At 42.9% G+C, this 26450-nt stretch overlaps 3 protein-coding genes across 4 annotated transcripts in view; 1 reads left to right on the top strand and 2 right to left on the bottom strand.

The window, feature by feature from the left end:
• Nucleotides 1-724, bottom strand: part of rai14 (retinoic acid induced 14) — a 30155-nt gene extending 29431 nt beyond the window's left edge. Inside the window, exon 1 of one of the 2 annotated variants that reach the window (XM_028974378.1) lies at nucleotides 436-724. The gene's annotated coding sequence lies outside the window, so the exon portion shown is untranslated. The remainder of the gene's footprint in view (nucleotides 1-435) is intronic. The other variant, XM_028974377.1, reaches the window with a different exon arrangement.
• Nucleotides 725-10501: 9777 nt separating this feature from the next.
• Nucleotides 10502-12398, bottom strand: LOC114786663 (granzyme K-like). Its single transcript, XM_028973951.1, has 5 exons — nucleotides 11842-12398; nucleotides 11622-11766; nucleotides 11323-11473; nucleotides 10951-11220; nucleotides 10502-10878 (listed from the first exon to the last, which is right to left on the bottom strand). Exons 1-5 carry the CDS (start codon nucleotides 11900-11902, stop codon nucleotides 10696-10698), a joined length of 810 nt encoding a protein of 269 aa, XP_028829784.1. The 5' UTR covers nucleotides 11903-12398; the 3' UTR covers nucleotides 10502-10695.
• Nucleotides 12399-17338: 4940 nt separating this feature from the next.
• rxfp3 (relaxin family peptide receptor 3) lies at nucleotides 17339-19050 on the top strand. Its single transcript, XM_028973705.1, has one exon. The coding sequence runs from the start codon at nucleotides 17629-17631 to the stop codon at nucleotides 18847-18849; it is 1221 nt and encodes a 406-aa protein (XP_028829538.1). The 5' UTR covers nucleotides 17339-17628; the 3' UTR covers nucleotides 18850-19050.
• Nucleotides 19051-26450: the final 7400 nt, after the last annotated feature.

Genomic DNA, 26450 nt, shown 5'->3' with positions numbered 1-26450 from the left:
CTCCAGGACTTGCTACTGCAGTTTTGACAGTTCGGGCTACTCCTGTAACCCTTCGTGCGTTTACTGGGCTACAGAATTGTGGCCTCGGTGCCCAGAGATCCATTCAGGGAGAGAGTGAAGGGAAAAGAGAAGAAAAAAAAAAAAAAAAATACATGAACAAAAGCTGGAAGTTGCCTACTTGGGGTGGTGTAGTTCGCAGTACCATCCATTCATTGTTTTTTTATTACAGTGCTCGTTATGAAATTATTATGAAGCGCCGACTCTCGACGAGACATAATAATATATACATTTGTAAAAAAAAAAAACGCAATAAATCATGACCACGGGTATTTAGGTTTACAACTTGGGTCTGCAGCCACAGGAGCCCCTGGATTATCGTCACAAAAGCGGCGACAGTCGGGCTGGCGGCGGCGTCGCGAGCCCCGGCGCACTTACCCACTTTTCCCGAAGTTGAGCGGCCGCCGACCTCTGATTCGGCGCGGGCGAGCGGCGAGAGCGGTTGCCCGGCTAGGCTAGCTGCTCCGCGCATTAGCCACCGCTGAAGCCCATTCAAGTGTCCTGTGCACGGCGCGCTCCCTCTCTCTCTCTCTCTCTCTCTCTCTCTCTCGCTGTCGGTACCGACAGTGACGTCACCTCCCATGAGTCCGGCTGTGTGCGTTGGGAGCCTTGGGAGGAGGAAAGGAAAACAGACCCGGCTTCTGTTCGAGGTCTCGCTGAGCCAGGACCAGTTTCCCGAACACAATCCTAATCATTAGTAGTTGGAAAGGGAAGTGACGGGCTGATTTCAGGTCAGCGGCAAGACCACCTGTCTCGGGGTTTTTTTCCGCAGACTTGATGTTACGAATATTTCATGTATACTTCAGCGGTGCAAAACGCGTCCAGCGTCCAGTATCCTAATTACGACCAGTAGCGAAAATTACGTCGGAAGATAAGCGATAATGATCAATTCATAAACCAAATGTACAAATACTAGAAACACTTTTACTTGGGTGGTTCTAGGGTGACTAGGGTGTGTAGTAGCCTAGTGGGTAACAGACTCACCTGCGAAACAGAAGACCCAGGTTCGAATGCCTGGTAATGGCATCTGATAAACTTCAAATCAAATGAAAGACAGTCATTTACATTTGGACCAAAGAATCGACCAAACCAAGAAAAGAGACCGGTTCAGGTATGGTGGATTAAATGTTTTGTCATTCATAAAACCAGGTTGTTATCCAGCGACTAGGTTCATGTTAATTCACATTCTTGTATTCTCTATACACCATTGATGTTCCTCTTATATTTTCGTAGATAAATGTGGGACTGATGGTGCCACATGGATGTGATCTAAACCCTGCAAGGGGGAAACCACTCCCTTTATTAACACATCCAGATGTAGCAACCCCTGATCTTCTGAAACTAACTCTCCAGAAATTATACCATTTAACAAGGACATGGAGGAAAGACCATATATCCTATTGTATCCAGATTGCAGAGTGGTTCATGTGCCTGGCTGAATAAAAAAATGAAATATGAAAGACTTGTAACAGGATCTCCCTGTTTGTTTGCTTAGAAAAACTCATTGATGGAGGTTTTTGGATATGATGATTTAAGCACTTTTAAAATGCATTTTCATAATCTGTTGTCACATCGGTGAGCTGACGGGGGAAGGAAGCACAGAAACGGGACAGAATATAAACAAGGATTTATTAAAAACAGAGATCAAAACGGTGCGAGGGCCGAAAATGGTGGAAACACAAGGGGAAAACAAAAACTAGCTTGCAGGCATGTGGCGATTGCCAGAACTCAAAACTGCTACACAGGTGCAATGTCCACAAAGAGTTCGAAAGGGGTTCATAAAAAAGGTCAAGTTCACAAAAGTGTCTCTGATTCTGAAATTATCATCATGATAGAATTCAATAGGGCTGACACTCTAGTGAGTCAACATCAACCATTTGTCAAAACATAGATGAATAACATTTGATACATCATTGTAATTAATTACAACGTTTCCTGGTGCAAATGGGGCAAAGGTAGCCTAGCGGTTAAAAAGAGGCCCGGTTCGAATCCCGATCTGCCAAAGTGCCACTGAGGTGCCACTGAGCAAAGCACCGTCCCCACACACTGATCCCCGTGGAAATCTGACATGGCTGCTCACTGCTCACTCAGGGTGATGGGTTAAATGCAAAGGACAAATTTCACTGTGTGCACCATGTGCTGTGCTGCTGTGTATCACAAGTGACAATCACTTAACTTTACTACACTTTTTAAATGGTATGCATGGAGTATTATGTGTGACATATATTTATATTCTGGTGGCCTAGTGGTTAAGGAACCGGCCACGAAGGTTGGCCCGGGTGCCTTTCATGGCTGCCTATTACTCACCAAGGGTGATGGTTAAAAGCAGAGGACACATTTCATTGTGTCAACGGGTGCTGCGCTGCAGTGTTGCACAATGACAATCACTTCACTTTCACTGATTCTGAAATATCTGTGTGAAATATTTGTTTTTAAGGGTTATAGATCTTATCTGTACAACAGTTGTTGCTAAATATTAGTTACAATTGTGGTTACGTTATAAATTAATGTAAGTTTAAAAATGGTTTTCATTCACATCTGTCAGGGAGGATGAGTATCATTTAGCAGGAAAAATGATTGCTGTATCCATTGTCCATGGAGGTCCAGGTCCTCATTTCCTGTCAGAAGAGCCTCCATTCAAAACATCAGTTAATTTAATAACTGAAAAAGAGACCAAAGAAAATGAGAAAACTCATAAGGCAGTGCGAGTTCATGGTTAATTTTTTGCTTTCTGCAATGCTTTCAACTTGAATTTAACTTATGTAGTGGAATGAACAAGGTCAAGAAGATGTATGTACTGTTAATGACAGTGAATATGCAGTTTTTCTCTTTTTCAAGATTGAGGCAGCTGCTTCTACAGAAGCTCGGCGTGAATGTACTTTAAGACACAGCACAATGTTACAGACAGTGTGACTACTCTTAAAGAAAAGTGTACAATCGTGTTATATCTCAGATGGCACATTATTGACCTCAACTCATATGTAATTAACAGGTTATATACTGTATATACAATACAGGCCAAAAGCTTGGACACACGTTTTCAATGTGTTTTCTTTATCTTCATGACCATTTACATTGGTAGATTCTCACTGAAGGCATGTGGAGCATGTGGAGTTATGTACTTAACAAAACATGGAGACCTGCCCTCCACAGTCACCGGCCCTGAACCCAATTAAGATGGTTTGGGGTGAGCTGGACCGCAGAGTGAAGGCAAAGGTGCCAACAAGTGCTAAACAGGGGGTGGTATTAGCCTAGTGGGTAACACACTTGCCTATGACCCAGGTTCAGATCCCACTTACTACCATTGTGTCCCTGAGCAAGACACTTAACCCTAAGTAACTACTGATTGTAAGTCGCTCTGGATAAGGGCGTCTGATAAATGCTGTAAATGTAAACACCTCTGTTGGAGGTGGTAAACCATTTCAGGTGACGACCTCTTGAAGCTCATCAAGAGAATGCCAAGAGTCGGCAAAGCAGTAATCAGAGCAAAGGGTGGCTGTTTTGAAGAAACTAGAATATAAAACATGTTTTCAGTTATATCACCTTTTTTTGTTAAGTACATAACTCCAGTACATAACTGACACAACATAGCAATCTAACGGCATTTTATGTACTCTTTAGATTTAAAGAAGATCTTTCGGCCGTTCACTTTATGACTGCACTGCAATTGCACCCTACTTTTCTGGCCCCTGTCCTGGCATGTCAAATGTACCCCAATGAGTTGTACGTTCTTCTTATAAACCTCCTGTGTGCTCTCTCTTGCATCCTCGAGGATTGAGCTCCCAGAGTACAGGTTGTACTTTTGTTTGAGTACTTCTTTCCAAGGAGATGTCCAGGTCCATGGAGCTCCAGTCTGATTATATTATATATATAATATAATGTCTCTGTATATATATATACAGAGACATAATTCTGCTTCTTTAAGTTTAGTTAATTAATTTTAATGTTCCGCAAAGATGACATCATTTGAACAATTACATTGTAAGAGTGGCCTTCATTCTTACAATAGTGACTTCACCTATACAACAGTTTCTTCCGTTTGCTCTATTAGAAAATCCAAACAGCTGCCAGAGGAAGCACAAAGGCGAGTCAGTGTACTGAAATGATTCCCACAAAATTGGACAAAACATCACGTACAGTGTCAGGCTCCCTTGACAATCTCGCAAAGCTGTTTGACACCACATGCACTTCCAGTCAATCATACCTACCTTTTTCATGTTAAGTCATTCTGTCACTCTGTGGCGAGCTGACGGGGGAAGGAAGCGCAGAGGCGGGACATGCTGGGAAAGGGATTTTATTAAAAAATAATAAAAGGACTGAAACAAATCCAGGCTCGATGGCTGTAAACCGTACAAAAACGGGGAACAGCATAAACTTGCCCGCAGGCGTGTGGCGGTTGCCAGAACTCAAAACAAACACATTCACAAACGGAAGTCAATTTCATGGTAGAGTACACAAAAATACCGCTGCTGCAGAGGGGCGGAGCCACAGGCTTTTAATAGCTGTCCGGATTGGGCACAGGTGATGTGTCCAGGTGCCGTCATTCCTGACAGAACCCCCCCTCCAAGGACTACATCCTCGGAGCCCCAGCAGTACCATCAGAGGAGGCGGCGGGGTGGACGGCGGCAACCACAGGGCTCCTGCCCTGCTGGGTCCTCCCACTGGCGGACACGGACCCTTGGGCTGGCTCCCCGGCATGGACCCGCATTGGCGGCCTTGGCCCCTCGGGCTGGCTGCCCGGCGTGGTCCCGCATGGCGGTCCCGGCCCCTCGGGCTGGCTCCCCGGCATGGTCCCACATGGCGGCCCCGGACCCTCCAACCTGCACACATAACTCAGGGCCGACCCTTCTGGGTAAGACGTGTCAGAGGGGACGTGAGGAGACATGCGGGCCCTGTCTCCGCACATCCCCTCTGACGCGTCTTGCGTCGTTCCCGGCACCCCGTCTGGTGCCTTCTGGGATCATGCAGCCCCTCTTGCTGTATGTCCCTGCTGGCAGAGCGGCCAGCTTCCCTCCCTGCACCGCACAAGGAGGTGGTCCCGGAGCCTCCAGCGACAGTTGAAGGCACCTCAGGCTAATGCCTTCTGGGCACATGCAGCCCCTCTCACTGCACGTCCCTGGTACTAAGGTGGGGGCTTTGCCAGACTATCCAGCTAGCCACTTCTGCGTCCGTTGGGACAAGCAGGCCCTCTTCCTGCCTGTCCCAGCTGGGTCCTCATGCCATCTGGTGGGCTCTATGGCGCTCCACCCCTCTGGACCAGCATTCGGGTCAGGAACCTCCTCCCTGGGGTTCGGCTTCGTGGCTAGGTTGCCATCTGGTGGACATACAGAGGGGAAGTGGGGGCGACATACGGACACAAATGCCATGCACACACACAAACAGAGACAAACAGAAGAGAGGGTCGTCTGGCTCCCCCTCTGGGCTCTCCGGGACCTCCTCAGAGAGCACAGCCAGGACCTTGGGAGGCACGACCTTCTCACCGCCCGCCAGTACTGGGCCTTCTTGCACCAGATCCTGACTGGCTTTGGATGTGGTGGTGGGGCAGAGCTCGATCCCTGGCTCAGGCTCTGGCTGATCGAACCCGCCCTCAGTCTCTGCAGGAAGTCCAGAAAACTCCTGTCGGTCTCTCCCTGCTGCCACAGGGCTGCGCTCCAGCCCCATGCTGACCCAGTCAGACATGAGAGGATGGTGGTGATCTTCTCCGTGTCTGAATGGGATGGAAGAGCAGCAAAGTACATGCCGCAAGATGTTAGAAATGACTGGCATGTACCTGCTGCTCCACTGAAGGGTCCTGGGACAAGAGGGACATCCCACACAGGGCTGGGCGCGTAGCTGGAGATGGTGGTAGGTGCGTGGCGTGGGGGGTGGTGGACGTCATGTGGGTCTTCACAGACTTCGCGATGACTTCGGACGTGCGCGGAGCCATCCCGGTCCCGACCGCCCACCAATCCATGTCATTGCCGCTTTCCTAGTCCGTGTCCTCCCAACGATGGTCCAGAGGGTCGTCCACCCTGCTGACATCCCGGACCCAGGGTACAATCAACTCCCATGGGCAGTACTCTGGCCATTCAGGATGGAGCCCTCCCATCTCTTCACTGGAGGAACGCCTCCGTTGTCGCTTCCTGGTTTTGCGAAGTCTCCCAGGGTTGACTTTATCACGGGGCACCGCGCACCATGGCTCGCCGGGAAGAGACCGCTCCACCAGAACGGGGGGGTGCGTCTCACCATGGATCCTCCCTCCATGGGCTGCGTCCTTCATGGTGCTCCTTCTCTGCCTTCTTCCTCTGCGCTTTTGGGGGGAGCCGCGGCATTCTGTCACGATGGTGAGCTGAGCGCAGAGGTGGGACATGCTGGGAAAGGGATTTTACTAAGAGATAATAAAAGGACTAAAACAAAACCAGGCTCGGTGGCCGTAAACCGTAGAAAAACGGGGAACAGCATAAACTTGCCCGCAGGTGTGAGGCAGTTGCCCGAACTCAAAACAAACACATTCACAAACGGAAGTCAAGTTCATGGCCGAGTACACGAAAATGCCGCCACTGCAGAGAAGCAGAGCCACAGGCTTTTAATAGCTGTCCAGATTGGGCACAGGTGATGTGTCCAGGTGCCGTCAATCCTGACACACTCGTTGTTTGTGTTTTGCCGATTTGTAAAAGTATTTCGAGTATTCGTAAATTTGATTTGAATCATGAAATTTTAATTTGTTTTGAGAAATGTTTATTTCTTTCGCGAAATGTTCATTTGTTTCTCGAACTGTTTTGCACTTGTCAGCCACCGTAGAAAATATATATACTCTATGTAATGATTTCAGAACAGATTACAAGGCACATTTTGCTGTGACTTCTTATTGTTTAGTTATAGAATGTATCGATTATGGCACAACAAATACGTTGAAACGTCAAATTATTCTAAATAGGTTTATTCATTCAGTACAACTCGTTACATTTAAATTTAAACATGCTAAACGGAACTAAATCATTCACAAAAACATTTACTCAACATAACATAACATGTGTCACATTGTATTGTGTTTTTAATTTATTTTAGTGTTCCTAGCTGATGGACCTAGCTGAATAAAGAGGAAATGTTCCCTGATTCATTGTTATGATGAGATGGATTTACTGTGCATCATCTTACATCTTTATGGGAGGACGTGTTTTGATCCAATAGTTTACTGTTTCTGGGGCACTCCGCAGAGGTTCTGCTGGAGGAATTGCAGAGTGGTGTCCAGTAGATGGTAGTGCTGTTCTGCATTTTAATTTAGTCACTCAACCCATTATGGATCTGGATGCACACCCGCAGGAAAAAATGGTATTGCAATTAATTTGATTCCTTTCCTCTGGCTGTGGTATAAAAGTACAGGAGGACTGTTTAAAATTTATTTCATGTATTGTAATTTTGCAAACAAAATAAAAACATTATTTTCTTTGTCCTTTCACCTATTTTGTCTTGATTTACATTTCTTCCATCTGTCTCAACTGATTATCTCTCATACTTAAAAAGACTGAGAGCATTTGCAGTATAGGCTTTAATATCTGTTCTCAAAAATGAGTGAGACTGGGATAGGCTGTGTTTTATTATTATTATAATAACACAACTGGACTTTTCACAATAATTTGGGTATTGTGGAATAAAACAAAACCTCAAATATATTTGTCAAGGTTGACAAGTGCACCATGGTTATTAGAAATAACAACTTATGGTAAGTGCCTTGAGGAAGAATATAGCCGCGGGATGTAACATGTGGTTGACATGACGGTGTTGAGAGAACGGAGGGACAACTCTCTACGTGTGTAGAGATTGTCAAGAACACAATGTTACTGAATCGTTGTTTGGGACCTGCACCACATTGGATAGTGAGGACAGCTGAGCGAAGATCATCGGAGTCTCTCTCCCTCCATAACGGACATTTACAAAACACGCTGCATCCGGAAAGTCACCAGCATTGTGAAGGATTATACAAACCCGTCACATAGACTCTTACCATCTGAAAAAATGTACTGAAGAATTTGGGCCCTCACCACGAGACTGTGCAAGAGCTTCATTCCACAGGCCAACAGACAACTGAACACTCAGTTTCCACTCTAAATTGACAAACACACACTCTATTTTCTTATGTTCAGAACTTATCAGAGGAGTGGCTTCAGGACGACTCTGTGAATGTCCTTGAGTGTTCCACCCAGAGCTCAATTGAAAATCTCTGGTGAGACCTTAAACAACACTTCCCATCCAACCTGATGGAGCTTGAGAGGTGCTGCAAAAAGGAATGGGCCAAGCTTGTGGCATCATATTCAAAAAGATCTGTGGCCTTGCTGCCAAAGGTGCATCGACAAAGTATTGAGCAAAGGCTGTGAATACTTATGTGCATGTGCTTTCTCGTTGTGTTTTTTTTTTTTAATTATATATATTTTTTATAAAATAAAATGGGTGGATAAAGGGTGGTAGTAGCCTAGTGGGTAAAACACTCGCCTATGAACCAGAAGACCCGGGTTCGAATCCCACTTACTACCATTGTGTCCCTGAGCAAGACCCTTAACCTGGAGACTGTCCCTGTAACTACTGATTGTAAGTCGCTCTGGATAAGGGCGTCTGATAAATGCTGTAAATGTAAATGTAAATGTAAATTATCCCAAAACATTTGTCAAGTAAACTTTTTCACATGGTCATTGTAGGGTGTTGTGTGTTGAATCCTTAGGGAAAGTTTGCATTTAATCCAATTTGGAATGATATCATGGCAATGAGAAATCAAGGCCATATGCTGCATAACAAAAGTTATTTGTTGAAAAAGAAAGATTTTCTACAGTTGCTTGTTCATCTTTTAGTTTAGAATTTCAGTTCAATGCAACATTTTGCCATTCAAGCAGGATGATTTGTTTTTCTGCTCTTGCCTCATAATAATGGAAAAACTGGCAGACCTGGGACTTCCATCTCTCACCTGCTGATGGATACTTTTTGGCCCCAAGGGTCAGGCTGGGACGTTACACCTCCACTCTCCTCAGTCTTAACACCGCCACAGGGGTGTGTGCTCAGACCGCTCTTCTTCACCCTTTATACACAGGAACCCCACTCACCTTAGCAATAAGATAATAAAGTTTGCAGATTATACTACAATGGTCAGATTTATTGCAACGAAAACCCACCACAATGTTGATAACTCAGCTGGAGGAATTTTTGGCTGTATACTTCCCACTTTGGATTGATGCAAAAAAAAAGGATCATTCACACCCCAGACACTGACTTTTCCATCTTCTTCCATCAGGCAGGAGATATACGGAGGTGCATGAAAACCAGAACAAACCACTTTAGGAATAGTTTTTAATCCTAAAGTCCTTACTGTTTTCATTATTCTCAATAGCTGTGCAATAGCTAATGAAATACCAAATGTGCACTATCAACTGATGTTATTTCTTTTGTCTAAATGTGTTGAAGACACTTTTTTCAATTTTGTTGTTCCCGTGTTCCAATTTTGTTGTTCCTATATACAATATATCTATTTATAAATCATGAGGAAATGTGAAGAAGGAATCTAGCTGTCAGGATTGCCTGCAGCTGGGCTCCACACCTGACTCCAATCCTGATGCCCCATAAATGCCGGAAGTTTCCGCCCCTTCTGGGTCTCTGGCATTTTCGTGAACTTGACATTGTAACCGTGTAGGTGTTCATAATTTCAGTTCTGGCAATCGCCACACGCCTACGGGTTTGTTTCAGTTCTTTATTTACGTTAAACTGTTTTCGGCCACCGCGCCATTGTTTCTTTGAGTTTATTGTTTGTTTATTAATAAAACCCCTTCCCAACATGTCAGACCTCTGCGCTTCCTTCCCCCATAAGTCCGTAGTCGTGACACTAGCTACAACATTTTCATGCCCATTTGTCTACTTAAATGCAATTGTTGTCAAATTTTGGTACTTAATGTGATTTGGAAGTGTGTATTTAGGCAGAATACAAATCCTTTAAATGAACACAAAGCACAGGACATCTTTCAGAAAATCCAACTGAAGAACCAGAAATATGTTAATCATAGAATTGACAGGTTTAATGTGCCTGGTCCCACTGAACATTTAAATAAGTTCTCCCACCATTCATTTTGATAGGAGCAGGGTCTTGTAAGCTCAAAGCTGTCCAGGGGTGTTTCCATGGTGGCTGAGGAATAATGAAACTTGTCTGTATTGACTTTTTCTCAAATGCTACATCTAGTAGTGTTTGTATTCTTCATTCTATTTTTTTATAAATTCATGACCTTTTCATAAAATTTCAATGCCATCTTTTCATAATGCTCTGAAGTTATGTTATATAATACTGAACAAGGCCAATTTTAGGATGGTTTAATAGAAGATTCTGAATTGATTTAGTGCCCCATCAGTTCTCTTTGTACCCTGACATAAGCTCTTGCATTGACAAAATAACTCAATAGATGTCCTGTCTTTTACACAAACCTTTACAATGTAAGATTTAAATTTTTATTTTTCACATGCATAGTTATACCAGTATGACACAGAGTGAAATGCATCCTGAACCTCTTTATTTTCGACTGTGCACAGATAGGAGATTTGAAAGTTCTAAAATTTAAAAGGAACAAGTAACATAAATTTAAAAGGGAGTGAAAAAATGGGTAGCTTTATATTTCATCCCTACAGACCTTAAAGGCTCTCTTCAGTAAAAGTTATGTTGGAGTGTTTTTTGAGAATATGGTTAATCCAGGTCAGGTGCCTTTTTGAAAGGCGAGTGTACACCCCAGGCTTCTTTGGATTGCCACAACCCGATCCTCCGGAAACCAGACCCACAAGCTTGTCATTGCACCTCAGTGGCCCACCAGAGTCTCCCTAAAATGCAAGCAAAAACAGCCAAGTCACCTATCTGGTTGCCTTAAATAAGGTATTGTCACTGGGACCCACCCAACATGCGTCTCCTCCAGTCATCTCGTTGGCAGCACAGAGCATGTCTTCTGTGATCACAGGATCGCTTTGGTACAGCCGGTTGCACACACCCCTGGCTAAAACACGCACTTCTGCTTCTTGCAGGGTGTCAGAGCATTTTTTGGCCTTGTCCCTGGTGGCGCCCCACCCTGTTACCACACATTTAGTTCCAGGTGGGATGTCACTGTGAGATTTAGGCAGCTTTGTTTTTTTGACTTTCTCCCTTCTCACCTTAACTTTTTGATTAAGCTTGGAACAAGAGACACAGAATAACAGCTGCAGTGAAGACCATCGGCATCATGTATGCAAATCGGCATCATGTATGTTAGTAAGTAATTAGACTGTTCTTACCTTAATTAACATAATGTCATCTGATTTAGTATTCTCATTGAAAGTTTGGGGAACTTCAAAACTCCAAGTTTTCATCCGGATGGTTTTGGTTTCATCTGATAGTGAATGAGCACCCAGGAGGACAGTTACATATTTCTCGTTTGAGAAATATCTAAAAGGAAAGGACACTTTTTGAGTTATCATAAATATAAATCACAAACACACACAGAGCCCTTATCAAAACCATTCAGTTTAAATACAAATTTGTAGTCATTTTTAACTAATAATATTGTAAGATTGAGCATTACATAATCCCCAACCTTTTACAGTGAGCGGCTGTGAGAACCCATTGGTCTTTGATGAGAATGCCTCCACAGATGTGCTGTTTTTGTACCTGGATGGACACCATCCAAGGTCTGGGGCCTTTAGCCTCCTTGCCTCCTACAATGGACACATGAGTACAAACTGAAAGAAAAAAATGATACAGGGTGAAATGGACGGGCAGTGTTCAAACCAGACAAAATGTGCATTTTTCATTACCTGCAATGTCCAAAATGGAGATGAGGATAACAGAAAGGAGAACTAATGGCAGCCTGTGCATGCTGAATGAACTAAACGACTAAAGGAACTGAGCAGTAGATTCTCTGATGCACAAATTGCAGTGTGTGGGATGATGTTCTGGGGACGGAAAGGAAATTGCATCATCTTAAGTGTGGCTTGTGGCTTCTTCAACCGTGTTTTTTTAAAGTCCCATAAACGACAGAAAAGCATTGGTTCCAATTGTATTTTCAGACAAATTTCAACATCCTTCTAAAAGATGTTCCTGGGGAGGTCTAAGAGACACACTCACAGCATTTTATTTTTTGTAACGAATGAATGCATAGACAAGCGCTGGTTCAAAATCACTGACACTGGGGGAGATACACTGGGGGAGATACAGGCACCCCCCAGACTCCGAGGGACATATTGCTCTCTTTGAAATGCCATTTCTCAGTCTCTTTGGAGGCAACCTCATCATTACAGAAGAGAGAGAGAAACTCCAACTCAAATTCCATGAGGCCAGAAGAACTGTTCACCTGTTTCATGAAGGGGATCAGGGTTCCATCAGACTGAAAACTGGAGACAAAAAGAAAACAACAGACCTACTTTCACACCTTTGAAAATGAGGTGTTGCAGAGCAAACACTCTGCTTCTCCTGCAAGGTCTTTAAGACCATTTTTATCAGTCTTCATTTATTGCTAATTATACAGTTTTTCCCTGAAGAACTTTACTTCAAGTCATCTGATGATCTGATATCCTTGTGCTGCTGGAACAACATTAACCCTATACACATCTATCATGCATTATCAGTGCCTTTCCAAGATGAACAGCCATAGAGAGCTATCAGATGAACCAAACAAGTCGAATCTCTTCTCACTCAAGCAAGGCCTTCCAAATTTGGCTCAGATAAGCACAGCCAAGCTTTGTAGTGACCCTGTGTGAGGTGAATCTACCTCAAAATTGCTGTTTCTGTGTTTGCACCGCTGCACAGTCACTTTCATTCCATCTGTTCTCTCAGACAAGCATGTCATAGTGAAATCGTGAAGCCACAATTTCATGACTGCGTTCACTTCCTGACATGGAAGATAATAAGAAAGCGGTCTGTGTGAAAGTCTCAGGTGTGTCAAAGGCACTGCTTATTTTAGCTTTATTTTCAGCCTTGCCCAGATGTGCTTTGTCCAGATAATACTGAAAGACAAATGAAAGTCAAGTTTTTATAAAACTTGGTGAGCCCTGAATCTGTATGGAAATGGTCGGAAATGAAAGTTGCTAGAGCAGAAAGGTGTTTCTTGCATGAGATCAAAAACCAATTATCCGCAGGATCTCGCAGAGACACGTGTATGAGGCCACATGATGTGCCTGGATGTCACGGTAACCCGGAGCAACGCAGTAACCTTAGACATGACACTCTCAATCTGCAATTGTCTGATAACAAACACATGTGCTGTCAAAATGAGACTGAAAGATTTGTCCCTTGTGTTGGCCCCCATGTGTCACCCATATGTACATAAGTGATCTGAACCATAAATCTAAAGGTTTACGTCACTTGAATATTCTATATAATATGGTAAATGAATGATGCGGATCTGATGATAAAATCACTGAAGAAAATTCTCAAATGAGACATTCACTGAAAAAACAGAAGTTTTATGGACTCCCTTCAGAAGCTCTGGTACATTCATTTACATTTACATTTACATTTACAGCATTTATCAGACGCCCTTATCCAGAGCGACTTACAATCAGTATTTACAGGGACAGTCTCCCTGGAGCAACTCAGGGTTAGGTGTCTTGCTCAGGGACACAATGGTAGTAAGTGGGATTCGAACCCGGGTCTTCTGGTTCATAGGCGAGTGTGTTACCCACTAGGCTACTACCACCCATATAAAGCTCAATCAACTTGACACCCAAAATGATTGACTTTTTGAAGTGATAATACTCAATAATCATTTCTTTAAATACAGATTGAAATATTGATTTTGTGTATAACATGTTATTTATTGTTAAAGGTCTTGCAGTGTTACTGTTTCCTCTCACATTTGATAATGCATAAGATGTATAATCATCCAAAATAAATTTTTTTGTTAATCTAATTTTAAGCTTCAATTGCATTATGTATGAATTATAACATTTATAATATGTATGAATTTTAAATTAAGTATAAAGAATCAGTTGTCACATGGAACAAGACTACAATACTGAAATGTGATTTTTCATGAAAAATGAATAGGAAATATCGATTTCTAAAGCAGATCTCTAAGAAGCAGTATTTGAAAAAAACATCAAAGTCTGTTCTTATATGAATATGAATATTTGTAGAGGAATTGCACACTTCAATAAAATGGTACAGTACTATATGATATTTTTTGTTTTAATAAAAATTATTTGCTGGCAGCACTTTCACAACAACCTAGTTAGCAGCAGGAACCATTAAACATTATATGTTGAAAACATGAAGAAATTCCAAGGTTATAGGATTTTTCTTTCTTCAAAAAAAGTGGTTAGATGTGATATTTCTTATATCCTTGATCCCTGGGCAGACACCAGTCAATTTCTCTCCTTGGGTGCCAGCAGAAAAAAGGAAAAATCAAGAAAAATGGTATGTATCCAGTGTTTTTTTGGTCCCACAATGAATACTGTACATCGATCTTCTAGATTCATTTTGAGCATGTTTGTGACAAACCTTCTTTCAACAGCTTGTACAGATGTGCCATCCTGGAGGAACTAGGGCTCCTATGCAATCTGAATGCAAACTCTCAATTGTCATCAGTAGTGACAATTTCGAGAGCACTTATCAGATGCCATCACCTGGAAATTATTCCCTTTCTGTTGCCTGTCCTGTGAACCTACGATTGATTCACAATCATTCACAACTGACTTGTACAATCATGATTAGTGGTATCTTCATTTTTTTTAGTAGTTTAATAAATATAATACAATGTTGCGACTGTGGCGCTGTTGACTTTACTGACATTAAAAATACTATTCTTATGAAAATTAAACAGACCATCAACATGTAACAGAATGAATGTGGATGTAGGACATATTTCAGCATTGTCCTTTTCTTTTTCCCAGAAACTGTGGGGGTGATGGGGGTGGAGGCCTGGGGGGTGGGTGGGTTGTGTTTTCATTTTTCACTGGTCGCTAAAAGGGCTTAGTGCAGTCACTGTGCATTCACACGTTGTGTTTACCTTGTGTACCTATGTTTGACCTTGTAGTGGGAGGCATGCAGGCAGCCTAGTGCCACATTTTAATAGCTGTGGCTCCAGATATATGTCAGAGCACAACGCTTCGTGTCTTCTTCTGAACCACGGTTTTCTGCTGTCCTAATGATTAACGCATAAACATTTACATAAAATATATGGATAATTCAAACAAATTATGCAAATGTTATTTCACAGAAACACTCAAAAAGAAGAACTGCACATGATTTAAAGATGATGAATGGAGAAAGTATGACTAATGAAGTGAACATAAAACCGGGGCCAAAATTAATGGGATGCTGCATTTTGAAGTGGAGCCACTGTACAGCCTTCAGATTTGGGGGTCTATGCATCATCATGTGCAAAGGAGGGTCAGTTAGCAGTTATTATTAAATAGAGATCCAGGAAATCAGTTAAATTCAGGAGAAAATCTAAAATCACACAATCATTTAATCATTTTGCATTTAACATTAGGCACGTTTGTTATCCAAAACCATACTTTCTGCCCAAGAGATTACATTTTGTGCATGAGAATTTGGGATGCAATCAAAACAAATAATGAAAATAATATTGTGAAAAATTGATTACATATTCATGGAGTATAGATGGAAACATAAAATATCATGTCATGCATTCTCTCAATGGCATGAATCATTCCGTGCCTGTTCTCTGACTTTTATCACTACATGCTCTGAAATGTGGTATGCTCTGCCGATGCCTTATTCCTAATCTGCCAGTCACACGCATTATAATGTGTGTTATTTTTATTACACATCAATGGAGGCCTATCTCCAAACTTTTTTTTAACTTTTTGAATCTGAATGAAAGACTAATGTAGCTGATGGTTCAAACAGAATTCAGAAAATTTTGATTTTCTGAACAGATTCTCAGTTCACTGGGAGGAACAACTCATTAGTCAAGAGGCAAGCAGGGTTGAGGGAGGGGGAGAGCTACATTCTTTCCCAAATAACCATGGCACCATTTTCAGATTTCTCCGGTTACTGTTGATAGTCTTTGTTCTTCATGCAATGAGTTTCCACTTTCTCACCACATGCTCACCAAACAAGCACAGCAACGTTCAGTCATTTTACTCAAACATAGACACATAGACAGGCCCTGGGTTCCAGCATTAATGACATTTTTCTCCAGTTGAATGTTCTGTATCTGCACCCAGATGAGTCGATAAAGGGGACTGGTCTGCATCGTGTGCTTTTAATGAGTGCTGTGGCTGTTGTATGATGGACAAAACTGACATTTTGTTAATGAGTCCAAGATATGAAAGGTTGCTTCATTTTGGTGTGGAAAAATGTCCACATTCAGTTGGAGAAGATGTCTGTGCACCACAGTGCAAGATGGAAAATTAATTCTTGATCATACTGCTAATGAAAGAGCACAAGCCATGTGATCGTAATATCTGTTTAATGTGTGGATTGGTGTGGAAACACAGAGACAATGAAGTTTGAATCAATGTTCTATTCATCCATTCATCCATCTGTCTGTTCCTTGCTCAGGCCTATAAACAAGCTGGTGCTGAATGTCTAGGTACCTGCCTAGAAACTGTCAGACATGACCAGGTTTAAAGGGGTAATGTGACAGCTCAAGAGAGCTCGCTTTCTTAGAAGCTCCTCACCAGGAGCAAAATGATAGTTGGTGTCAAACCTTGAGAAGAAATTGCTCAAAGATGTGACGATGTGCAGTTATAGCTTTCAAATAAGGAAACTCTCATGTAATCAACCAGAACAGTGAAATTTCTTCGTACATAATGGAATTGAAAAGGTACCACATTGAAGGAAACATTGCATTCATGTTTGATAATGGTTTTGGTAGAAATTCCATAAATAAATTCATATGATATGACCTTTCCTCTAGTACTTCTATTTTCAGCTCCACCAGGCTCCACCAAGATTATATAAACTGATATCCATCACAAAGTAATTAATCTATTATTATTGCTGTCAGATAAATCTGATGTCACAATTTTTTTTTATAAATGAAACGTACAATATGTTAACAGGATGGTTTTGGGGGTTTGGTTACAGTTTTGGACCAGTTTTCTCATATAGACTTGGAAGCATTCGGACATGGCAGCACTTCGAATGTAGTAAAAGGATTGTGTATTTATGTACGAGTGAAGAGGCTCGAAGGAAGAGAGTAACTGGGGAGTAATTCGATTTTTTATGTTTTTTTCTCAGACTCAGGTGGTGACGCGTAAAGGCGCCACCGTCCAATCCCCGAGAACGCGCCTATATAAAACTCCCCTGCCTCAGTTCCTCCACATGCAGGCTGACTCTGCATCAGTGGAGCCGGGCTGATGTTCTGTCGAGCCTCTTGGCAAATCTCCTAATATATATATATATGTTTTTCTTTTTCCCTTCAAAAAATGGTCACCTGCGCGATCGCACAGTTTTGCGCTTTGCCTGCGTTTTACTGCACAGTTTGTAACAGAAGGCAATTAAAGGTCTACAAGCAAAGAGACTAAATGACAGAAGAATATCGGAACTGTTAAGAACGCCAGCACCTCGACGCAACATGTTCCGCCTGGGATAGTTTTTGCGCATCGGATCAGCCCACATCTGGACATGGCATGGATTTGGTAAACGACAGCAGGGACGCACGGAACTCGAGCATGCAGGATGAGCTCAATTTCAGCTCCGTGTTCAACAGAACCAACCGTTCCTGGGGCGAGTGGTACAACCTCAGCGAGTTTGGCAAGTCCGACGCGCCGGGCGACGGATGGGCTGTGGTGAGAATCACCATCTCCGTCATCTACTCGGTGGTCTGCGCGCTGGGCTTGATCGGCAACGTCCTCGTCCTGTACCTGATGAAGTCCAAGCAGGCGTGGAAGAAATCCTCCATCAACCTGTTCGTAACGAGCCTGGCGGTGACCGACTTCCAGTTCGTGCTGACGCTCCCGTTCTGGGCCGTGGAGAACGCGCTGGACTTCACGTGGCTCTTCGGCAAGGCGATGTGCAAAACCGTGTCGTACGTGACCGCCATGAACATGTACGCCAGCGTCTTCTTCCTCACGGCGATGAGCGTGGCGCGCTACTGCTCCGTCGCCTCGGCGCTCCGGGTCGAGCGGCGCCGCCTGCGCCCGTCGGCCAAGTGGATGAGCGTCGCGGTGTGGGTGGCCGCGATCGTCGCCGCGCTGCCCAACGCCGTCTTCTCCACCACCGCCACCGTGTCCAACGTGGAGCTCTGCCTCGTCAGGTTCCCGGTGCGCAAAGGCGACGCGCAGTTCTGGCTGGGCCTGTACCATGCCCAGAAGGTCCTGGTGGGCTTCCTCATCCCCCTCGCCGTCATTTCGGTCTGTTACCTTCTGCTCCTGCGCTTCATCACCAACAAGAACGTGAACACGTCCAGCGCCAAGCGACGCTCCAAAGTCACCAGATCTGTGACGATAGTTGTCCTCTCGTTTTTCTTGTGCTGGTTGCCCAACCAAGCCCTGACAGCCTGGGGCATCCTCATCAAACTCAATGTGGTGCACTTCAGCGACGAGTACTACACCACCCAGGCGTACGCGTTCCCCGTGTCCGTGTGCCTGGCGCACTCCAACAGCTGCCTCAACCCCATACTGTACTGCCTCATGAGAAGGGAGTTCAGAAAGGCTCTGAAGAAACTGTTTTGGCAAATCACATCACCAGCCGCCACAAAAATGAGACCTTTCACGGCCTCCACCAAGCCGGAACGCGATGACCAGGGCCATGCTTTGGTACCACTGAGCCCAGCAGAACCAGCTCTTATCTTCTACCCACCGGGGACTGTCATGTACAACAGTAAACATGACCTTCCCAACAGTACTTAACCAAACATAATGTTATTGAAAAAGACAAGACCTTTATTTTAAGGGACTTTGTGTCTCAAACCAGACATAAAGTATTAAAAACCACACTGGATAAATATTTGCATCATCATGACTATTTCTCAAGCTTGCCATATGTTTCTGGCTTTGCTGAGCACAATAAAAAAAACTTTGACTTCTGCATGACACTTGCATGTTATTTGTGTTGGGAAATATTGACTTTGTGTTTTATTATGAAAGAGGTCATAATCTGATAAAGGACTTTAATCAGTTCAGCCTCTGTGGTAAGGGAATAATTAGAAGAAGGTATTAAGGGTCCCGTTTTGGACCAGTTCAAAATCTGTTATCCAAAAAAAAAAAACTTTCTTCAGGACTTGAACAAGCAAGGTTAAGTGCAATGAAACCCACAGGATGCACAGCTTGAAATGTTTTGATAAATCTCCCCAGGAAAATCCATTCCTTCTTACTTCCCTCAAGCTTGAGATAGTTTGCTTTTACATTTGGGATGTGAAATGAGCAAAAGATTGATTATATGAGTTGCTAATCTCTTTTTATTAATGAGTCTTAATACAGTGTCAGTCAGCAGATGGTCCAGAAGGTCCCTCGTTGAACAGACTCAGGAGGAAGGCACAGGCATGTACACACTCACACAATTTAAACTTGCCAGTCAAAAGCGGAACTGTGAAGCATGGCAGTAGTTCCCCCGCCTGAAGGCAGGATTTGTGAAAATATGGCAGTAAATGTGCAATAGCAGCCCCGTGCAATCATTTATTCAAAATAAAATTATTTATTTATTGATAATCATTAATGATAGAAGTTGGATAATATCCCATTGGAAATGACCAGCACAAATGAACACAAGGAACATAACTTTACAGTTACCAAAAGACCAGGGATTTTAGATGTATTCATGCATCTATTGAATTTCTGGACAATATTAGCATCGAAAACATGTAGTATATTGGCAGTGTTGTGCATATGCAATAGTTTTGAGAGCCCTTCAAAGTGTTATGAATGGCTTAGGTTCTCAGGCATCCTCAGGATTTACAAAAATAAATAGATTAAAAACAATATTTTTTTGTTGATGTGTTATTAAATTGTGCAGCCAAAAGCATCCCAACACTCTGTCCCCCACTCTGGACCTCAATTCCAAATTCAGGCCTTGTTTTCAGTTCTACCAGGTAGTTACTGATTCCGATTGACCAGATTGACCAGGCTTAACTCCTGATTCACAGGTAGAGGAAGGATGGAAAATCAGTAGTGTCAGAGCTTGGGAGTGTTCCATCTTCATTTTCTCTGACCCAGTTGACAGATACGCTGATTCCTTCACTCAGGGGTAATTTCAGGCATGTTATGATAAAAAGGTTATATTAATAGACCATGCAGCTGCAGAGATATTCGTTTTCTTTAATTTTGGGTATGTCCATTAAAAAAGGGGTCAAGGGATTATCAGGTTAAGAATTAAACCTCACTCTGTGATTGGAATTATGCATTCCAGAAATATAGAGAAGTTTGGTCACAGTGACAGTATACCTTTGCAGTACTGTCCTTATATAGCCTTTCAGGAGAAACCTGTCAAAGAGCACATATACACACTTTTTGAGGCCATGTGTATGAAAGCATAATTCTGAAGTCAGAGCAATTACGGTCATGATTACACAATCAAATTCACCATGGAGTGGCTCAGAGAGTCGAGACGGTGGGTGATAGAATGGCCTAGTGAAAACCTTGGGCCCCTTTTTTAAATGTGATGGGTATGGGAAATGAAAATGCTGTGGGAGCCAGAACACCCTCTAACTTAAACTCTGAATGAGTTTAGACTGGTGAGACTGGTGGCCAATTGTGAAAAATGGCCTCAAGAAGTTATGTCTCGTCGCAATAAAAGTAGATAGCTTACAAGGCCAAGGGTGTGTTTCATTTCTCCACAGAAGACTATTACATCCATTGACAGGTTTCCTGACTAAATTACAATTTGCATCTCGTTTTCTTTGTGGTTTTACTGAAGTGGATCACTTTTTAAGATGTGAATAAAGACTTTGTGTTGTTTGGTGAACTCGTTTTTCTGACTGCACCGACCTGACTGTTTACTTTGCAAAGTAGATTCAATGTAGCACACATGTTCTTTTTGCCATTGCGATGGGGGCTGGCTCCTGATTGGCCACTCTGCCTGGCCACCTTTTTTGTAGTGTAGTGTTTTGTAATGTTTAAATGTCATTAATGCCTTGACTTACTTTCTCTTAATGCACGCATAACTTAACGGTAACTTAACTTCACTCATTTAAAATATCTTGATTCTTATGTTACGTTTATCAGAGACAAATGTTAGATATAAAGATAAATGAAGATTTATCACTCTAATTTTAATTCCAAAGCCAGAGGGGTCGCTATTTTGATTAACAAGAGGATTCAATTCAAATCCACTGAAGTTATTGCAGACAAAAATGGCAAGAATCTTATTGTTTCAGGTCTTTTGATGCTCTCACCACCTTTGGGTCAAGAATCTGTGTGTGGCGAAGAAAAGCCGGAACCCGGCACAGGTATTACTTCTCTATACAGGACAAACCAACACAGATGATTAGTCTTTGTGTTTGGAGAAATGTATGTAAGATGCATGTTAATGCTAGTCAATGTTTACACGCCCAATTTTGATGATTCCACATTTTCTAACAGAATCCCATTTTCAAATTCCCGTCTTCTAATTTTCAGTGGCAATTGTGTGATTGATCCAGTGTTGGACCATTCCAGTCCTCTCGCCACATCTAAGTCATCTATATCTAACTCCTTCTTCAACTTTTTTGTCCAGAGTAGCCTGTTTGTGGATTCGGTGTTTTGCAGTTTTGAGTTCCTCCTGTTCAATTACAACGAATCCACATCATACTCTGTCCTGTGGGAGTCACTGAAGGCCTTTCTCAGAGGTTGGATTATTATTAAATTACTGACTCACCTTCTGAAACATCTCTCTTAAATGTTTTCCCTCAAATTGACAATTCAGATTTCTGGCTCCCAGTTGTACTTTATACAGGTAACAAGCTGACATAAGGAGCTTCTCAACCCGTTACTTGTATAAAAGACATCTGTCTAGAAGCAATCGATCTATACAGATTCAACTATGGACCTGTGGACCTACACAAGGCTGGAATTGGCTACAAGACCATAACCAAGCAACTGGGTGAGAAGGCGACAACAGTTGTTGCGATTGTTTGCAAATGGAAGAACCAAAAAAAAAAAACTGCATGTCTCCCTCAGTCTGGGGCTTGTCAATCATCTCAAGGCAGCTGGGACTATAGTCACCAAGAAAACAGTTGGTAACACACTAAGCTGTGAAGAGCTGAAATCCTGCTGCCCAAAACACATGTACAGGTTCGCCCCTGAACATCTAAATGATTCAGAGGAGCACACTGTGAAAGTGTTGTGGTCAAATGAGACCAAAATCGAGCTATTTTGGCCAACTACAAAAAACAGTGTTGGCTTTGGTCACTAAATTACTGTTCTATCTCTCAGTGTTTGTAACAGCAGCACTACTGGGTCGTTCTGACACACGTTCCAGATCACCATCAGAGTACTGAGTTAAGCCACGCCCCTTTGTCATCTGTTTCACCAGTTTTTGCATAATATTTTAATGTCTGTCTAAGTCTGAGTATTAGTCTAGTTAGAAACCCAGTTCTCTGTCTATGTTTGTTTAAGGTTGTCTGTGAATGTATGTTCAGTATAAGTTTGCCTGGTTGTCCCTCCTGACGTTGTATGCTTGTTCCCTCTGTCATCCTCATACCTTTTTTTATACAAAAAGCAACAACTGTCTGTCCAGCTTAGCAGACTCCCCTCTCCCTGATGTTCTAAATCACTTCCTTGCATAGTTTGACAAAGGACATCAGCCAATATCACACCATGCTGCAGGAGGCCTCCACAGTGCACAGTGCCCATGAAGTGAGGTGAGGTCTAAGCCACACCAACCCCTACAAAGCACCCGGACCAGATGGTATTCCTGGATGGCTTCTGAAGCACTGTGCAGGGCAACTGACTGCAGTCTTCACCAGCCTGTTTAACATCTCTCTGGAAATGGCCACAGTCCCCACCTACCTCAAATACACAGTTATTCCTGTACCAAAATAAACAGCTGCAAGGTTCCTGAACCACCATTGTCCAGTGGCCCTGACCCCTTTGACATAGCACACATCAAAAGCAACACCCCTCAGTCCCTAGACCAACACCAGTGTGCTAACTGACTCTTCCACTGCCCTGTCACACCTGGAATGACTGAACAGTTATGTACGTATGCTCTTCATCGACTGTTTCTCCACCTTTAACCCCTACCTCCCCCCATTCAAACTGGCTGTGAAACTCAACAACCTCGGTCTGCACACTCACCTATGTGAACGGATCTTGGACTTCCTCACCAGCAAGGCTGGTCACCCCACAGGCTGTGTGCATAGGTAAACACTCCTCCAACTCCATAACCCTCAGCACTGGTGCGCGGAAAGGATACATACTCAGCCCACTCCTGTACTCCTCTTCACACATGACTGTGAACATCATTAAGTTTGCAGCTTAAACAACTGTGATTGGTCCAATAACAATGAGACAGCTTGCAGGGAAGAGGTGGGGAACCTGGAGTGCTGGACCCTTGACAACAATCTCGTCCTCAACTCTAAAATAGCAAAGGAAGTAAATCCTAGGTTTCAGGAAGGGGAGTTATGGTGGTCACTGTCATCAACCCATTAGCATCAAAGGAGGGACTATAAAGGTATTCCAGAGCTTCAAATTCCTAGGTGTCCACATTAGCCAGGATCTGACATGGACCATCAATACAGCAGCGATGGCCATGAAGGGGGCAGTGGTGGCCTAGCGGGTAAGGAATAAGAAGATTGCCGGTTCGAATCCCGATCTGCCACTGAGGTTCCACTGAGGTGCCACTGAGCAAAGCGCCGTCCCCACACACTGCTCCCCAAGGGTGATGGTTAAAAGCAGAGGACACATTTCCTTGTGTCACTGTGTGCTGTGCTGCAGTGTTTCACAACGACCATCACTTCACTTTCACTTTCAAGAAGGGCCTTCAGAGGCTCTCTGAACACTGAAGAAGACCCAACTACCACAGCAACTGCTCACCAACTTCTACAGGTGCACAGTAGAGTTCATTATCACTCAAGGTGTCTTAACGGTACCTCAGAATAAAGGAAGACCCTCCAGTGAATCATAAAGATGTCCCAGCACATCATTGGGACTTAACTCCCTACTCTGGAGGAGATCCACATCACCCGGTGCAGACGCAGAATGAAGAACATCATGGGAGATGAGACACACCCTGCACACACACTCTTCACCCTGCTGCCGTCTGGCAAGCACTACAGGACTCTGTTCACATGCAGATCCCAGTTCAGGAACCGCTTCTACTCCACCGCCATCAAACTGCTGAATTCCCAGCATGCACTCACCTCCTAATTAACATCAGGACTCACTGGACTTCTGCACACACACACACACATACATACACATGCTGCTACCACACACACTTACTCTGTCCTGATTATTATTTTTAATGATGTGTTGAAATTGTCATTCACTTTATTCTATCTTTCCTACCTGATTCTGTGTGTCTTTGGACACATGCAATAACTAACTTTTTTGCATGATCACACCTCTATATTTTTCTTGTTAAATCATCACCTTACCTGCACTTTAACTCACTGCTTACTTTCGTAAAGTAAGCAGTGAGTAATTTTTTTTTAAATTCTACTTATATTTTTCTTCATCTTTGTTGAAACCCTAGTTTAAATGTGCATCTGCTGGTTGCTCCAAAAGTGATCTCGCTGTACTTGTTTAGTGACAATAAAGGTATCTATTTATCATCTTTGTCTGAGTGCCTGCAGTCCATCTTTCCCCTTTGTCTGAATTCTTTGCATTACACGTGCCCAGTCAGTCTTCCATTATGTTTTGTACTCCTCAATTTTTTGTAAATTAATCATTTTTCTGCATTTGGATTTAAGTGTTCTAACTTCCCTGCCCTCAACCTGGCCAAATCAGAACAATTGGAGACTCCCTTTTCCGCTCCGAATTAATTTTTTTTTGCATTTATGCAGGCTAATAAGTGTCCTGAACCAGGTGGGTTTTCAAATTCATTTACAAAATCTAGTGACAAATTGTCCTCTATGCTTCTGTCAATGTTTATCGAATGGTTAATGATTGGAGAATGTTCTGTCTGGAAATTATTTCCAAGGAACAAAAGGTTTTTATTAAAGGATGTCACAAACACCCACACTCTTCTGAAGGTTCTGAATACATCACAGTTAGATGGTTTGCCTGTGATTTCTGTTGATGCAGAGAATGCCTTCAACAGGTTAAGGAAGCGGACTCGTAATTAGAAGGCTGCAGGTTCGAATGAACCGCTAAGGTGCCATTGAGATGCCACTGAGCAAAGCACCGTCCCCACACACTGCTCCCTGGGCCCCTGTCATGGCTGCCCACTGTTCACCAAGGGTGATGGGTTATAAGCATAGGACACATTTTTTTGTGTGCACTGTGTGCTGTGCACAGTGACAATCACTTAACTTTTATACAATTATATTTTTTCAGACATTTGTAAATAGTTACCTGATTTACTTTTTCTTTCTGTTCTGTCTTTGTGTTGTTTGTGTCATTGTTGTTTTTGTTGTCAATGTTCTAAAAAACCAATAAGCACATCATGTTTTTCCTCTAGTCACTGTAAAAGTGAAGACATAGTAATCCTCAGATAAGTGTTGTTGAGCCCGAAAGCCTGCTCAAAGTATTTGTCTATTTACAGCATTAATTATTCAGACATTTTCAAACCTGGCTCCAGTGCGGTGCAGCAGTGGAAATAGAGCCAGGAAAGTAATTCAGTCATTCACTGCTGTAAACACAACAGACTTATCCATCTTCTGGACAACAAAAAGAGTGCCCACTTTTCCAAACACTGCGTCTTCTCAAGGTCTCTAAGCTCAGGTAGTGTGTGTTTCCGAATGATAATGCGATTTCAGTGGTCACCTGAAGGACGACATGATCTGGTGCCCACATGCATGACTGGATGTTGTACAGATGATTGAAAGTGAGTGACAAATTGTCACTTTGTACCCATCTTTACAGAATTTAATGGAGAGTTAATTAAGGGTTTTCATTCTGGTCCAGATATAATGACTGCTTTCATCTGGAGCCACTGTTCTTACCAGTCCGTTGATGCCTTCAAGACACGAAGAAAATTGTGGGCTTGTTTGTTTATTCTGATGACTGTAATGACATTGAATGCATGCTGTTTTACATTATATTTACAAAGACTACACAGCAAACAGAATCTGAAAACTACCAGACAGGAGCTATCAGTTGCTGTCCCCTACAGGCAAGTGTCCGAGTCAGAATCACGCCGGGGGTTCAGGAGACGAGACAAACCTGGAAAACTACCAGAGTACATCCAACAGGGAAGATATAAAGGAAACAGCGTGGTGAAATATGAACTGATTCTGAATCCCCGGGAGACGAATAGTCATTGCCAGCTGTCAGAGTGGTACATGCTGCCACTTTAGACAAAACATTGACTGTTGGTGCGAAGTAAAGTAATTTTGTATTCCAGTGAACAGAAGTAGCATAAGTTTACAGAC

Source organism: Denticeps clupeoides, chromosome 3, assembly GCF_900700375.1.
Source record: "Denticeps clupeoides chromosome 3, fDenClu1.1, whole genome shotgun sequence".
In the NCBI taxonomy this organism is placed as follows: domain Eukaryota; kingdom Metazoa; phylum Chordata; class Actinopteri; order Clupeiformes; family Denticipitidae; genus Denticeps; species Denticeps clupeoides.
The sequence above is the reverse complement of the archived record's forward strand: the minus strand, read 5'-3'. Positions and strand labels throughout refer to the sequence as shown.